Source organism: Hypanus sabinus, chromosome 3 (assembly GCF_030144855.1).
Source record: "Hypanus sabinus isolate sHypSab1 chromosome 3, sHypSab1.hap1, whole genome shotgun sequence".
NCBI lineage: Eukaryota > Metazoa > Chordata > Chondrichthyes > Myliobatiformes > Dasyatidae > Hypanus > Hypanus sabinus.
The window spans coordinates 58,233,154-58,247,931 of NC_082708.1; the positions used below are offsets into that span (position 1 = coordinate 58,233,154).

The following is a 14,778-nucleotide window of genomic DNA, read 5'->3' on the forward strand; positions in this document are numbered from 1 at the left end:
GCATGAACAATTATACAATTTCAACAGTTATCAACAGCAGGCTAAAATTCCATTCTATGCACAAGTTTATTTTAGTGTATTTTCAGAACTTGTCTTTTTCTACTTAACCCTCTGAATACTGTAAGTCCTCTGAAAATAATTACACTTCCAATACATACAACAAAAAGTATAACATTTTTAAAAACACTACAAACTTAGTCGATAGTGAATTAGAATGTGCAACACAGAAACAGACCACAGTCTAACAGGTCTGCCTGTATTCATGCTTCACATGAGCCTCTTTGCACCGTATTTCAGCTTAGTCTTGAATGTATCATTTGAAGTAGAATTTCGGTTAAGTCTACCAAGCCAAATAATTCACAAAATTTGCTGGGGAAATTAAATTCTGTGCATACTTGATTGTAATGGAGAAATGTGACTGCAGTGATCAAAGGGTTAATATTGCTCATTTCACCCCAAACACACAACTACTTGCAAAAGCACCAAGTATAAAGGCTGGTTAAACATGAGATGGAATGTTAGTAAAATTATAGGAAATGACAGTGATACTTTGACAAAGAAAACAAAACTTGCCAGTTTAATGTTTATAAATGTTAGGATGGTTACATCAACATGATTAAAATGGAGTATGGAATAGCTGATCACACTTGCCAAATTTTCTGAGCAAAAAAAGAATGATTTCTCTTTTTAAAAATAAACCCAATAGGCATTCAACATCCTACACTCTTACATTAACTCATTTGGTGGTCCACAATTGTTTAGTAGAGTGGGACAAAGATTATTTTTCCCCACCAGCACCAAATGTTATGATTTAAAACGTTTTGAACATGAGGAAATTGAGATGGGAATGGCAGGTGGCAATAAATGCAAGAGGTGCAAACAAATTTTAATATTTCATAAGTAAAAGCTTTGGACCAGTACTGACAAAGTGGAAGTTAACACCCGATTTTCAGCATCTGCAGCTTTTTATTTTTACAATAATTACTACTTATCAATCAGTTTGGCATTCCAAATTAAAGCCTAATCACCGGTTCAATCTTTAAATCCACTTTTAAAAGTCAGGTCAAATCAGGCTAAACTTCACACAACACTGAAGCAAAAACTGTATGAACAGAAAATCTGAGAACATAGACTGGAGGAAACCTTGTGAAATGCTTGGGGGTAGCAGAAACAGAACATGCATTAAACAGAATGATCTTTGAAGAGCAAGGCGTTTGGAGATTTCTCCTTGGGGTGAGATTTTCACCAAATACACCAGTGACATGGATAAAAAGTATCAGAAGACAAGTGAGTGGTCTAAACAGAAATACCATTTTACAAAGGACGTGCATGGATTAAATGGAGGGGAGATGAATTTTGCTTGTTAAATTATGATATCACTCACTTTGCAACCAAGAAAGACAAATGTAAAATATCTTCTTGATGACAATATATCATGAACTATAAAGGAACAAAGGATTTCAGGTGACTGGACACAAACTTAAAAGTTCTTGACCATGAGTAACAATTGTTCATGTTACTGCATGTAGGTATTTCAGAAATTGAGAAGGACACAAGGACCAAGTTATAAATTAAAGTGATTTAGCATTGAAATACAAGAAGTCAGAAATTTAAGTTTCCATAAATAAATAACTAATAATAATTTAAAATCTCTTTAAGCAGGATTTCCCACTACATGCAGAACATTCCATTGAATTTTGCCAAAGAATTCACTTAGTGCTATAGGTGCTCACACTTTGAGAGGGTTACTGGGCCAAGAGAGACGATGCAAGGAGGAAATGGGTGGAGTTTAGTGTGCTGATGGTGGACCTGTGGAATGGAAGAGGAGAAATAAAGTGCAAATCTATTTGCTCCTCGGATCACAGCTGAGAGCAAGAGGAGGAAAGGAGGGGAAGGGAGACCTGGGGTGCAACAGATAATTACATGAGCTGATTTTAGCCGCTAAACTGGTATTCCTTTTAAAAACAAACATGCTTGCACGTTCTAAGGGTTTGATACTTTCATTTCAGTCAGTTTGATCATGAATGACTCACTACCTCCTATTGTGATATTCTCAAATACTGCAAATAATATTGAGCACAAATATAGAATATAACAAAATAGGAGGGATTTCAAAGACACAAAGTCAGAATACAGTTGAATGATTTACTGTATCCAATCTGTCACTTTGCTGCTAAAAGTGTTAACAATTTCCTTTGACTAACAACTAGATTTGCGTACCTGTTATATCTGATGTCATTATACTACTTTCAATTTCTTTAAGAATTTGTGATCTCCATTCCCACTGGTTATTTGATAATCTGCAGCTGGATTTTTTTTTGGAACAGCTCTGCAAATTACTGAGGCAGTATAACTGCAGAACGGGTATATGGGTAATTTTTTCTGCTCAGGTCCTTCCTTAAAAAAAGTACTGAGATTTTTTTTAGTTGAATACAGAGCTTTGACCAAAAACTCAATCTATACTCTTAACTAAGAAACAAATTATCTGTTTAAGGAATAGTGACAGACTATTCTATTGCAATTTGTTTTAGTAGATCAAACTTTATAATATTAACTGGCAAGTTTGGGAATTAAAAAATTCTAATTAGTTAATAGGATTTAGCATTCTCTACAATAGTGGCCTAGAATTGTTATGCAGCTTAACTCAGAGAGGAAAAACACTGGAAATTGACTGCAATGTTGTTGTGGCTAACTAATTTACAGGAGTGGTACGGAACAGCAGCCAACTATGGTGTCAAACATACCTCATTAGTAGTAAGCTCGTCCTGGGGCAGCTGAGGGGACATGATAGGAGACTGCTGGCTGGTTGGGGAGGTGGAGGAATGGCTTTGCTGTATGAGATCTGGCAAGAGGTGAATGCGGGCTGCAAAGCCATTACTCTCATGGTGGCTGGCACGCTTTAAGTCACCTGCGTTCTGTAGAAAAAACAGGCATACTTGTCTTGCTGAAGAGATGCTTCACGCCTATCACCCTAACAGTTAATTGGCAGAAGAGTTAATGTAGCAAAGTTGGATTGTGCAGGTTTTTATCTCAGCACAATTCCTAACAAACAAACAAAAGTGGTAAAATTTGACAAAATCATTTCAACAGATCAATACTTCACTTTACTCCAGGCAGAAAATACACTAACTACAAACAGTGCCATCAACTTTTTAAAAAAAATGCACACTGAAAAGATTCCCAGTCCTTTCACTTTGGATGCAATTTGAGGTCATTATAATATGCACGGCAAGTGACAAATTTTCTAAGTTTATTCTGTAGGGTGCTCAATACCATAATATAAACTGCCTGCAACAATTAATGTATATCATTTATGGAGTATCAACATGCCTCTCACTAAATGTTACCACTTTTATGAAAGGCCAAAGTAGTTCAATGGTGGTAAAAAGCTATTTAACTGCTGACAGCTGCAAATGTGAACTTTTTTTTAAAAAATTGACGTTAGAATGGAAACACATTAATGGAGGCTTATAGACGTGTTAGTTTCATTTTAAAACACCTTAAGATTATGTCCGGCTAGGGAATAAACATATGCATTCTAAGATTTTCAACTGCAGTCACTTCCTGTCCATCTAAACTCAGGGTATTTACTGTTATGATGGACATTTGCAATGCATGCAAGAAAACTGCAGCAAAGAGATCAAAATGCCCTTAAAAAAACAAAAAAAAACTGCCTGAAGAATTAAAATTAATTTGCTTACTAGTTACTAATGTTTAAAAAGCAGGAAAAAAAACACAAATGGGCAAATGAGAGCTTATGGGCAAGAGACAGAACTTTCTGCCAGATACATTACCTGCCGAACAATTAAAGTGCCATCTTTAGAGGGAGTAACAGAAGTTTCAGTCAACAGCTCCAGATCATCACGAACTATCATTGTATTCACTGATTCAGTTTCTCCATTGCTCAGTTTTGACGACCTAATAAATAAAAGTCCACATGTATACTGTATGTAATAGTGGCCAAGAGTTGGAAGTGCATTTAAATTATGGAGAAGGCATAAAGTATAACTTGTTTGGTTATCATAATTCCAAAGATACGATATGCTGCAAACCACTCTTTGATATTTCACTTGTATATCTATCTTTTAAGAAAAACAGGGTTTAAGGATCGGGAATATGTTCAACACAAATCTTTCAAGGCAGAAGGTTGCTGAAAAGTTTGCTGGAAAGGAAAATACTTGGGATCCTGGTTCTTAAAATGTATAATTTATTTAAATCTTACATCCATCCCACAACTTGAGGGAGTAAAAATCTTTGCATTATGACTCCGTTGCAAATCTTTTAATGGAGTATAAGAGTACAAGGTAATTTTACTAAGCTTTGATTAAACACCGACTAGGTAGGTCACAGCAGGAGAACAGTGGTCAATCTGACAGACATGTATGGTACCAGTCTTGAAAGGGCGTACAACTAATGTAGCTTGGACAAGGACCTACAATACTGTGCACAAATTAAAATAACCAGGCTTGCTCTCCTCATGGCAGAAACAATGAAGAGATTTGATGGGAGTGTTCAAAGTGATGAATGATTTTGATTTGGTAAATGTCGTCAGTGCCAGAAGGATTGGGAATCATGGACATAAAATTTAAGGTGATTTACAGAAGAATCTCAAATGGCATGAAGAAACTTTTGAAATCAAAAATAATGGCACTATGAGATCTGGATGTTATACTTGAAAGGATGGTTTCGAGATTCAATAGTTACTTTCAAACGAGAGCCGACTAGGGAAAAAAGGTCTTTAGATCTATAGGGAGAGTAGGACAAATGATTAATTGAATGGCTCTGATAAACAGCCATCATAGAAAAGATGGACTTAATGGTACTATCCTCTGCTGGTGTTATTTTATTAATGATTATAATGGAGGCAGATCATGCTGAAAAAAAATATTACATTAGGTTTTACATTACTTTTAACCAGATTTACATACACTGCCCTAGCATCATCTGACATGGGTTCAGTTTCATCAGTTCCTTCCTGCTCGAGGTCTTCATCTTCTTCATCTGTTGTTCCTGATTCATCACTTGATGAAGAATAATCAGTAACTTTCTGAGGAGGACGGGCATCATCTACAGCTCGAAGCTCTTTAGCCAAGGCAGCAAGATCCTGAAACTATGAAACCAGGTCATTGGCTTTAGTGTTAAATACAAGATGCAAATAATCACATTTGCCACAATTATAATTTAACACTTTAAGTAATAATATGGAAACATACACACTTTGTGAGGTAGGACATCATAAATAATAATTCTTCTGACTGACAGTTATCAATTATTAAAGAAGGAATAAACTACAAAGGAAATTAATATATGCGGGGAAAACTCCAAAGAAAAAATAATTTCAGCAAAAGGAGCAAGAGATGAATTCATTCAAATGTATAAATGGTGGGGGGGGGGGGGGGGGGGGAATCACATGAGACACCACCAACTGCAAATTAAAATATTCGAAGCAGCATTAGGTCAGGTGAATAACTAAAGAAATTCAGATCCAATTCAAAGTTAGATTTGAAAAAAATGATCAAAGTTATTCTGGAAAATAGTCAAATGTTATTCAAAGAAACAATTCCATTTTAGAAAATGTTAATTGGGCATAGGAAATTAAGGCAATTTTCTATCAACGTTAGCACCTCTTTAAAAGGTGCCTTAAAGAACTAAATTGTGAATTTCATTAATTCCCTCTCACAGTTGACCCAACCTGAATATTTCAGATTTGATGCAGCTTTAAATTAGCAAAGCACATCACTTTTCATTCTACCCACTACAGATGCACCTTTTTAATGCCCCTTTTTCCAAATCATATAAATACAGGTTGAATGTTAGTCAATATAAAAATCCTTTTTTGTATTTTGACATTATTAAATAATGTTTCTGTACCTTTAAAACTTCACTTACTTTGTAAAGCTCATTGGGGCATCTAATAAGATCAGATTTTTCCTTTCAAAAGGTTAGATTTCTGGATATAGAGTATGTAGAGATCCCAATTATTTTTACACACTGTTACTTCTGCAATATCTCTATAACATTTATGAAAAAACTGACTCATTACAGTAAAATTACTCAGAACTCAGGATATATTGCTTCACAAGAATGTGAACAAATACAATACTTAAAAAATAATCAAGCTCCATTTAAAAAGAGCAATGAAAGCATGCAATTAAAAGCAAAGGCCAGGCAAGGAGGAGAAAAATAGCATAGCTTACCACTTCACCCTACAATATGCAGCAGCCCAAATGAATGATCATGTGATAGAATCATGAGCCATTGATGATTCAATGGGGTACAGAGGAAGAAAAAGAAAATGGCAACATAAACAAATACTTTCATTGCATTAATATCATATGCATTTGCAAACATTTATGTATATATGAGCACAAAAACATCATGAATTCTTCTTGAGCTATAGTTTAGAGGTCATGAAAGCAAAGATTACTTTAGTTTCATCAACTCTTAATCAGAATCAGACTCAGTAACAACAGCATCGTACCTTTAGTTGTAATCAACAAGCTCCAAAACCCGGGCCTCTGTACCTCCCGCTACAAATGGATCCTCGACTTCCTCATCAGGAGACCGTAGTCAGTGCGGATTGGAAATAACCATCTCCTCGCTGACAATCAGTACAGGCACATCTCGAGCATGAGCACTTACCCTCTGCTCTACTCCCTCTACACTCACAAAAGTATGGCTCGGCACAGCTCACCAGCTATCTCGAAATTTGCCGATGACACATCTACTGCTGTCAGAATTTTAGATGGTGACAATGAGGCATACTGGCATAAGATAGATCAGCTGGTTGAGTAGTGTCGCAATAACATCCTTGCGCTCAGTGTCAATAAGACAAATTAATTGATTGCGGATTTCACGAAGGGAACACACACCACTCCTCATCGAGGGATCAGCAGTGGAAAGGCTGAGCAGTTTTAAGTTCCTGATTGTCAATATCTCTGAATATCTTTCCTTGGCCCAACATATTGACACAATTACAAAGAAGGCATGACAGCAGCTACACTTCGTTTAGATTTTAAGGAGATTTGGTAGGTCCTTAAAGACTAGCAGATTTTTACAGAGGTACAATGGAGAGCATTCTAGCTGGTTGCATTACTGTCTGGTATGGAGGGGCCACTGCACAGTATTGGAAAAAGCTGCAGAAAGTTGTCAACACAGCCAGATCATATACACTTGCATCCCCAGCATCGAGGACATCTTTAAAAAGGCAATGCCTCAAAAAGGCAGCATCCATCACCCAGGACATTCCCTCTTCTCGTTGTTACCATCAAGTTGCTGGTACAGGAGCCTGAAGACACACACTCAACATTTTAGAAACAGCTTCTTTTCCTCTGCCATAGATTTCTGAACAGGCAGTGAACCCATGTGCACTACCTCAACTTTTTTTTTGCACTACTTTATTATTTATACATGTATCTTATTGAAATTTATAGGTTTTTTTTGCTCTGTACTGCTGCCGCAAACAACAAATTTCACAACATATGCCAGTATTATGAAAACTGATTCTGATTCTCTGCCTTTGGGTATTGATTTGGCATACAGGTACGTAGATGGCCAATTTAAAATACATTTTAATGAAATTAAACTTGTAGTCCATGGAAAATGTGTGTCAAAGAACACACACATAATAAAATGCACTATTAAAAAATAATCACAAAAGCCAAGCAAACTTCAAGGAACTTACAGCTGGTCGGCTTGGTCTTAAGTCCTTTTTATCTTCTTGCTTTCGGTTAACATTTTCATGACGTTGAGATGGTGAACCCTCAGATTTTGATGAAGCTGTGAATAAATAATTAAATCAAAAACCTAAGCATTGAATTGCAAAACATCTGATATCAAATCTATTCAAACACAAGAACCACATCATCTGTAAAGTTCCTCTGGCAAAGGCAGACTGTGCAGCTTTTTTGAAGAAATTAAGGCTTTAGATGATAGAGATCAATTAAGAAGAAAGGAAGGACAAAGTGGTGTGGAAGTCTAGACTACAATTGGGAAATGTGAAGTAAGTAAACAGGATATTAACGATAATTCTGCACTAGGAAATGAAGACAAATTATGGAAAAATAAGTGTAACCAGTCAAAATTAATGGCTCATCATCTAACTACACAAAGCATTCGCACAAGGGTATTCATTTAAATTAGTTGCACTGAGATTAATGGAATTGATGGAATAGCCATTAGAAGACCAGCTCCAAGATCATCGAGGATGAAAGCTGAAAATTCTAGAGTGGAAGAATTGTGCAGATGAGAGGATGTGACTGTGATAATAAAGGAAGATATCAGAACAATTGTGCAGAAAAGAACGTGGTTCAGCACGTCATTTCTGGTTGATATATAGAGTAACATCAATTGTTGAAACTAAATTTATAGACCACCTACCCACACCTATAGAGGAGAGACTATCAATTAAGGAATAATGAAAGCTTGTAACAAAGGTACTTAAATCATGGATGATTTTCTACATCATAAAGAATGGACAAATCAAATTAGCAAAGAGAGACTGAAGAACAATTGCATGGAATTCATAGTTAGATTCCTAGAATAATACCTTGTGGATCCAAAGTGCGAAGAAAATATGAGATCAGGTCTTGCGGAATGAAACATGAAAATGAATAATCCCAAATTCAAAGATTCAAAGCATATTTATTAACAAAGAATGTATAAATTTATACACCCTGAAATTTGTCTGCTTATGGGCAAACACAAAGCAAGAAATTTCAATAACCTAATTTTTAAAAAGACCAGAAACCACAGCACAGAGAAAAGGAGAGAGATAAAACTGATATTGTGCTAACAATAGAAGAAAGACAACAGCATTCCAACCAGACTGAATCCCCTACCTGCTTCCTGAGCAGCCAAAGTAGGCCGAGGCCTAATCCCAGAATAAAATTCTGGTGCAGCTCTATAAAACACTGAGTAGACTGTGATGGATTTTCACTTTCCTGGCCTCAAGGTGCTTGCTGCTAACCTCAGCTTTTTTGCAGTGCATGACCTTTCCAAAGGTCAAGAAGTTGTTTATTAAGTTAACTTCTAACCGATATTTCTTGCTCAGTATCTTAACATAAACAAGAAAACAACATGGTTCTCATTGGCCTATGATTTTACCAAAGAAAGAATGGGGTCCACATTGACTTAATTAAATATTGCATCCACCTGGCGTGACAAATGTAACTGAGAAACATCGCATATAGGTGATGTCAACTAGTAGAGAAACAATGTGAGTATTAGAAAACAGTCAGGATGACAGAAAGATGGAATCACAGAAAGAAAACCTATAAGTATGTCTCACTAAAATAAAACGTGTTTAAATGCTTCATTAGCTGAAAGTACCTCCTCCTAAGTAGGGAGGGAGGACGCATTATTCAAAATAGTGATTATTAATAGCTGAATCTTATCATGGAGATTAAGATAGTTGGTAAACTAGTCCTTGATATCTGACTTCTAGAAGTTAGCGTACTCATAGATAGTTGTATCAGATAGGGTTTCAAATCTTAACTTGAGTTTGGAGCTCTCGGACAGTACACTCAAGGTCATCACAAGACCACACTTGATTATTGTGTTCAGTTCCAGTCACTCCTTTATAGAAAGGAAACGGATGCTTAAAAGGAGGGTGCACTGGAAATGTACAAGATACTTACTGGATTAGAGAGCATGTCTTATGTGGAAAAGTTGAGAGAGCTGGGCATTTTTTTTAATCGGAGCAAAGAAGGATTTGAGGCAACTTAGAGGTCTGAAAGATTATAAAAAGCATAGATAGAATGGACAGCCAATGCAATTTTCATTGGGTGGCAATAATAAATATCAGTGGATGTTTCCCTTTAAGAGGAAAATTATTGGGAGATGTCAAATGTAGGTTTTTTCAAAAACGTGGAATGCATTGTGGTTCAGGCTTATAGTTCAGGAACATTTAAGAGACTCTTAGATAAGCTCACGGATGAAATAAAAATGGAGGGTTATGGGCTATGTGGAAGGGATTTATCACGGTGTAGGTTTCTTTGTGTCAACACAACATCGTGTGCCAAAGAGCCCTTACTGTGTTACTATGCTGTGCTATGTTTTAAAACATTGTCAGTGAAAGTCATAACATCATTAATTTTGCATTTCATTTGAACAATTAATTCAAAGGAAATTACATGAGGAGGACATCGGGGATAATTAACAGCTGAATAAGATTTAATAGTATTCAGACAAAAGAGATTGCAGATGCTGCAAATCTAGAGAAAAACACACAAAATGCAGGAGGAACTTAGCAGGTCAGGCAGCATCTATAGAGGGAAATAAACAGTTGACATTTCAGGCCTTAACCAAGACAAGAAAGGAAAAAGGCAGAAGCCAAGACAAATGTGTGGGTGGAGAGAAGGTTGAAGCACAAACTGGCAAGTGATAGGTGAGCAGGAGAAGCTAGTTGGTTAAAGGAGGGAGGGGCAGTGGGAATAATCTGAGAACCTGGAAGGTGCTGTGTATGAGGCAAAGGGCTGAAGGAGCAGGAATCTGGCAGGAGAGTGCCTTCACTCTGTCTGCATTAACAGCAGGATCTCTCATGCTGGGAGCAATTGCACAATCTGAATCAGGTCTCACCGATGTAGAGAAAGCTGCACCAGAAGCACCACATGTACCCTGATGGATTTACATGTGAACTGCAGCCTCATCTGGAAATTCTGTTTAAGGCCCTGTATGGAAAGGGGGGGGGGGGGGGGGGGGGAGAGGAGTATGAGCAGATCTAATGCTTAACACAGTTATAGGGATAAGTTTCTGGAGGAGGATTGCTGGGAAGGAATAAGTAGACCAAAGAGTTGGGGAGAGTGTGATTCCTATACATAACAGCGAGGGGAGGTAAGAGGAGAGAAAGACGTGCATAGTGGTGGGATCCAGTTGAAAACGGTGGAACTTTGGAAATATGCTTGATAACCCACCAGTTCATGCTCTTCCTCCTTCAGTCACCCTTTTATTCTGGCTTCTGCCCTCTTTCTTTCCAGCCCTGGTGAAGGGTCTCAGCATAAAAGGTTGACTGCTCATTTCCCTCAAAAATGCCACCTGACCTACTGAGTTCCTCCAGCAGTTCGTGCGCATTGATGAAATAGAAAAGTCTAGACTTGAGACCAGCCCAAAATCTTGTTTTCTCCATTTAAGGAAACACTTCCCTTGGAGGTGGTGTAGCAAAGTTTCAGCTGAAAGATTCTTGAGAATCATGGGGTTGCCTTGTGAAGAAAAACTAATCAGAACGGTTCATCACTTCTGCCCATGAGAAATGGACTCAGTGAAATGGTTAAAAGATAGTGTGGTCGGCTGGTGAAAGGATCCAGTGAGGACGAGAAAATTTTTCTTTCTGAAAAGCTTATGGATCTTTGGAATTGCCCACACATGGAACATCATGGATGCAGTCTTATTATCCAGATTCATAAACTTTGGGTCCAAAGATGAATTAAAATTTTTGTGAATCAGATAGCAAACTGAAGCTTTTGTGTCTGATGACCACAATTTCTAAATTTATGTATTAAAGAGCATAAAATGAAAACTAGAAATATGTTAAATGAAGTCCAAACTTGTGCTTGGAAGATTACTACCAGTTGAGCAGCATGACGAAAGCAAACTACAAAAGTTTTGCCTTCATTTAACCAAACCAAGCGTATTTCAGTTTTGTTTGTATTTTGCTTTCTAGACCACTTGCATCCAACTATTTTTCAGAATTAACCAATAATTTAATGCAATCTACTGCTATAAAAATTGCCGTGCACACTAATTTTAATAGTAAAAGACCAATAAATACTTCTCAAATGTTAAAGTAAAGATTTTTTTAAGCTGTGAGCAGAACTAGCCAGCTGAAATTTTATTTCTCCAATATTATTGCTTGTTCTTCTATCAAACTAAAACAATCCCTAAAGAAAGTTGCTTTCAGAAGGTAATGAACAATGCAGTGAATAATGTAAGTGGAAAAAGTGAAGTCTCACATCGTAGTCTGTAACGTTCACCAGATCCAGACTGAGAGCCAGGATGAGATCCAGGCTGTGATCCAGAGTTGCTGGAGCCTGAGGAGCTGCCACTGCCGGGTCTTGGTACAAGTTTCTCTACCCTCTCCCATAATAGCCTGGGCTCTATATTGCTGCAGAAAGGGAAAACAGTTAAATATGAAAATATTGCCCTTTGCAGCTTCTAAGTTTAAAAATAGTGCACGTATTAAATTATATTAGTTAAACACAGTATTTGTAGCTGTAAAATATATTAATAGGCATATGTATAGACAATGAAGCTATGTGTTTAAGTGAAATATTTACACAATCTTTATTTTAACAATAACAAAACATTTCAGATAACACACTTAAGCAAACCTGCACCAATCCCATCTATAATGAAACAGACTCTTCGTGTCAATATCCAGTGTATCATTTTCTCTAGTAATAAAAGTCCCTTACAAAGCTCTGAATTGTAAAATGTCTGCCAAACATTCCTTTCTATGTAGATCATCTGATAAACAATTTCAAAAAGCATGATTATTAATATTGATGAAATTTTCTCTTATTTTGCCAACCTTGTCAATCTTTCCTCCTTATGTGAACCTTTTGTGTTCACTTTGAAACCAGTGTCTAACAAGAATAGTTTTGTATTACACATGATTTCCCAGCAGAGGGCAGAGACTTGGCGGACAAAATGAAATGTGGAGATGACAAAAGTTATGCACTAATTTTGTGTTCACTCTTCTCTTGAATAAGTTTGGGAAGTCCTAGTGGATTTATCAAATGAATGACAACAAAGTATTGTCAATTTACTATAAAGGAAATGAAAAGCGTTAACGCAGCCCCAAGGTATTGCTGCCGCAAAACAAGTTGCCTGACATGTGCCAGTGATATTAAACCAAATTCTGATTCTATTCACTGTGCTAATTTCGCAGTTTCCCTCTCCTTGGGTGTCTATGTAACTTCAAGTGAACATTCCGTGACCTATTGCCTGAAAAATCAAATCCCCTACTCGGCTGTCACGATACAGACTTGTAACCAAGGCAAAACAATCTTTTGTTTTGAACTGGAAGTACGCCTCTGCACTTTGAGGATTGCCCACATGCATTGTCTGCAGTTAGCAAATAGATCACATTTGATAAAAGGTTCATTGTATATGCTATCAATATTCAAACCTTGTGGAAGTTTTTGGACCACTCTGGGCACTTGGCTGACTACTGGCTTGCAATGGAGAATCCCGACGAGACAACACAGGGGACCTCGGTGTTGGTCTCACTGGAACCTTCAATTACAAAAGAAGCTTATTTGCTATTCTTGCTCGTAAAATAACACTGCTAAAATAAAGAATGTTCCATATAAATTTAGAAGGGCATTCAGAGAAAAAAAGATAAATGACTGAAATTGCAATTTTAATATGACTGGTAAAACTTGGGAAAATGTAGCATTGTAAGGAGTGAGATGGCAAATTTAGAAAAGGGAGATAGTTAAAAAGTTAGATACTTAAATGAACCTTTTAGGCCATGCAGTCTAAAGACCAAAATACACGAAAGAGTGTACATATAGATGTACAAAGTTCATTACTAAGCAGCAGCAGCAGCAAAAGACACTTTTAAAATATGTAAATTACTACTCATGCCTTAATTCTTTTGATACTAAAACTAAAAGATAATTTTATATTGTTAATTATCCCTGCTTTACTGGACACTAAACCTTTCTGAACTATGTATGTCAGCAACAGTCAAGAAACTCTTACTGATCTTTAATTAGTTTTGGTAGCATTTTACTTAAATGTTGCTGGTTTTGTTTTAGTGGAACCTGGACAATAAAATTAACTTTGCTTGTGCATTGTAAATGGTGAGGCTATGGGATTTACCCTTTGGCTAGACCAGTGATTCTCGATATGGGTCATATGGTTCCCCAGGGAGTCATGCCTTATCTCGTAGGGGTCACAAATAAAAAAAAACAAGAAATTGTGGGCCACTGGAGTTTCTGGATGGGTCATAAGTTTACTATTTTAATGAAATAATATTAAAATATAAATGAGATAGAAGAGAGATGAATATATGTAATTTAGTTGGAACCTTGAATGAAATGAATGGGGAAAATATGCCCATAACATTCTGTATAGACAATAAAATCTAAAAAATTTAATGTTATACATGAAATAAGTAAGATTTATTTTCCAATTATTTACTTAATGCACGGTAACAGTAACATTACAGATTTTTGGGGTGATTCTTTGAAGATAATAAAATATTAAAGTTCCCAGAGACCAGGATTATTTTCAGAAAATTTCAAAAAATATGTAGTTTCTACCCACTGTACTGTCCAATGCAGAGGATGACATGTTAATTGGAGGGAGACATTATTAGAAACACTGGGACATTTAAATCTATACCTGTGACTCCATAGGCCTGTGTGATGCAACGGAATTAGATTCAGAATTTCCATTTGAAAACGATTCTGATCTTGAAGGCACTGGAGGTTCCAAAATTTTGCTGTTCTGTTTTGATTGTGCTTGAGGTGAGCCCTGGTTATTTTTCTTGAACCTTTCATCAACCTAGAAATGAGATTAAAGTTAGCTTCAGTAATTGCCACATAAATCGACAGAAGAGGAATGGCACCATTAAACCATTAAAACAATTAAGTAGGAACAGACTGTGTGATACTCAATATCAATTAAGCTCATCATCCAAAAAAATATCAGAGTGTATATTATCCTTAGATGCAGAAAAAGCCTTTGATAGGATTGAGTGGAATTATCTTTTTAAGACCACAGAAAAGTTTAATTTTGGGCCTAATTTTATTCGTTGGGTTAAATTAATCT

General features: G+C 36.5%; 1 protein-coding gene across 2 annotated transcripts in view; it reads right to left on the minus strand.

The window, feature by feature from the left end:
- The window catches only part of LOC132391359 (mitogen-activated protein kinase kinase kinase kinase 4), a 268,779-nt gene that overhangs the window by 27,579 nt on the left and 226,422 nt on the right, over positions 1-14,778 (minus strand). Inside the window, exons 16-22 of one of the 2 annotated variants that reach the window (XM_059964431.1) lie at positions 14,350-14,511; positions 13,127-13,233; positions 11,949-12,100; positions 7,685-7,779; positions 4,929-5,110; positions 3,795-3,918; positions 2,745-2,915 (exon numbers count right to left, since the gene is read on the minus strand). In XM_059964431.1, coding sequence (XP_059820414.1) covers positions 2,745-2,915; positions 3,795-3,918; positions 4,929-5,110; positions 7,685-7,779; positions 11,949-12,100; positions 13,127-13,233; positions 14,350-14,511 — 993 coding nt within the window. The remainder of the gene's footprint in view (positions 1-2,744; positions 2,916-3,794; positions 3,919-4,928; positions 5,111-7,684; positions 7,780-11,948; positions 12,101-13,126; positions 13,234-14,349; positions 14,512-14,778) is intronic. The other variant, XM_059964432.1, reaches the window with a different exon arrangement.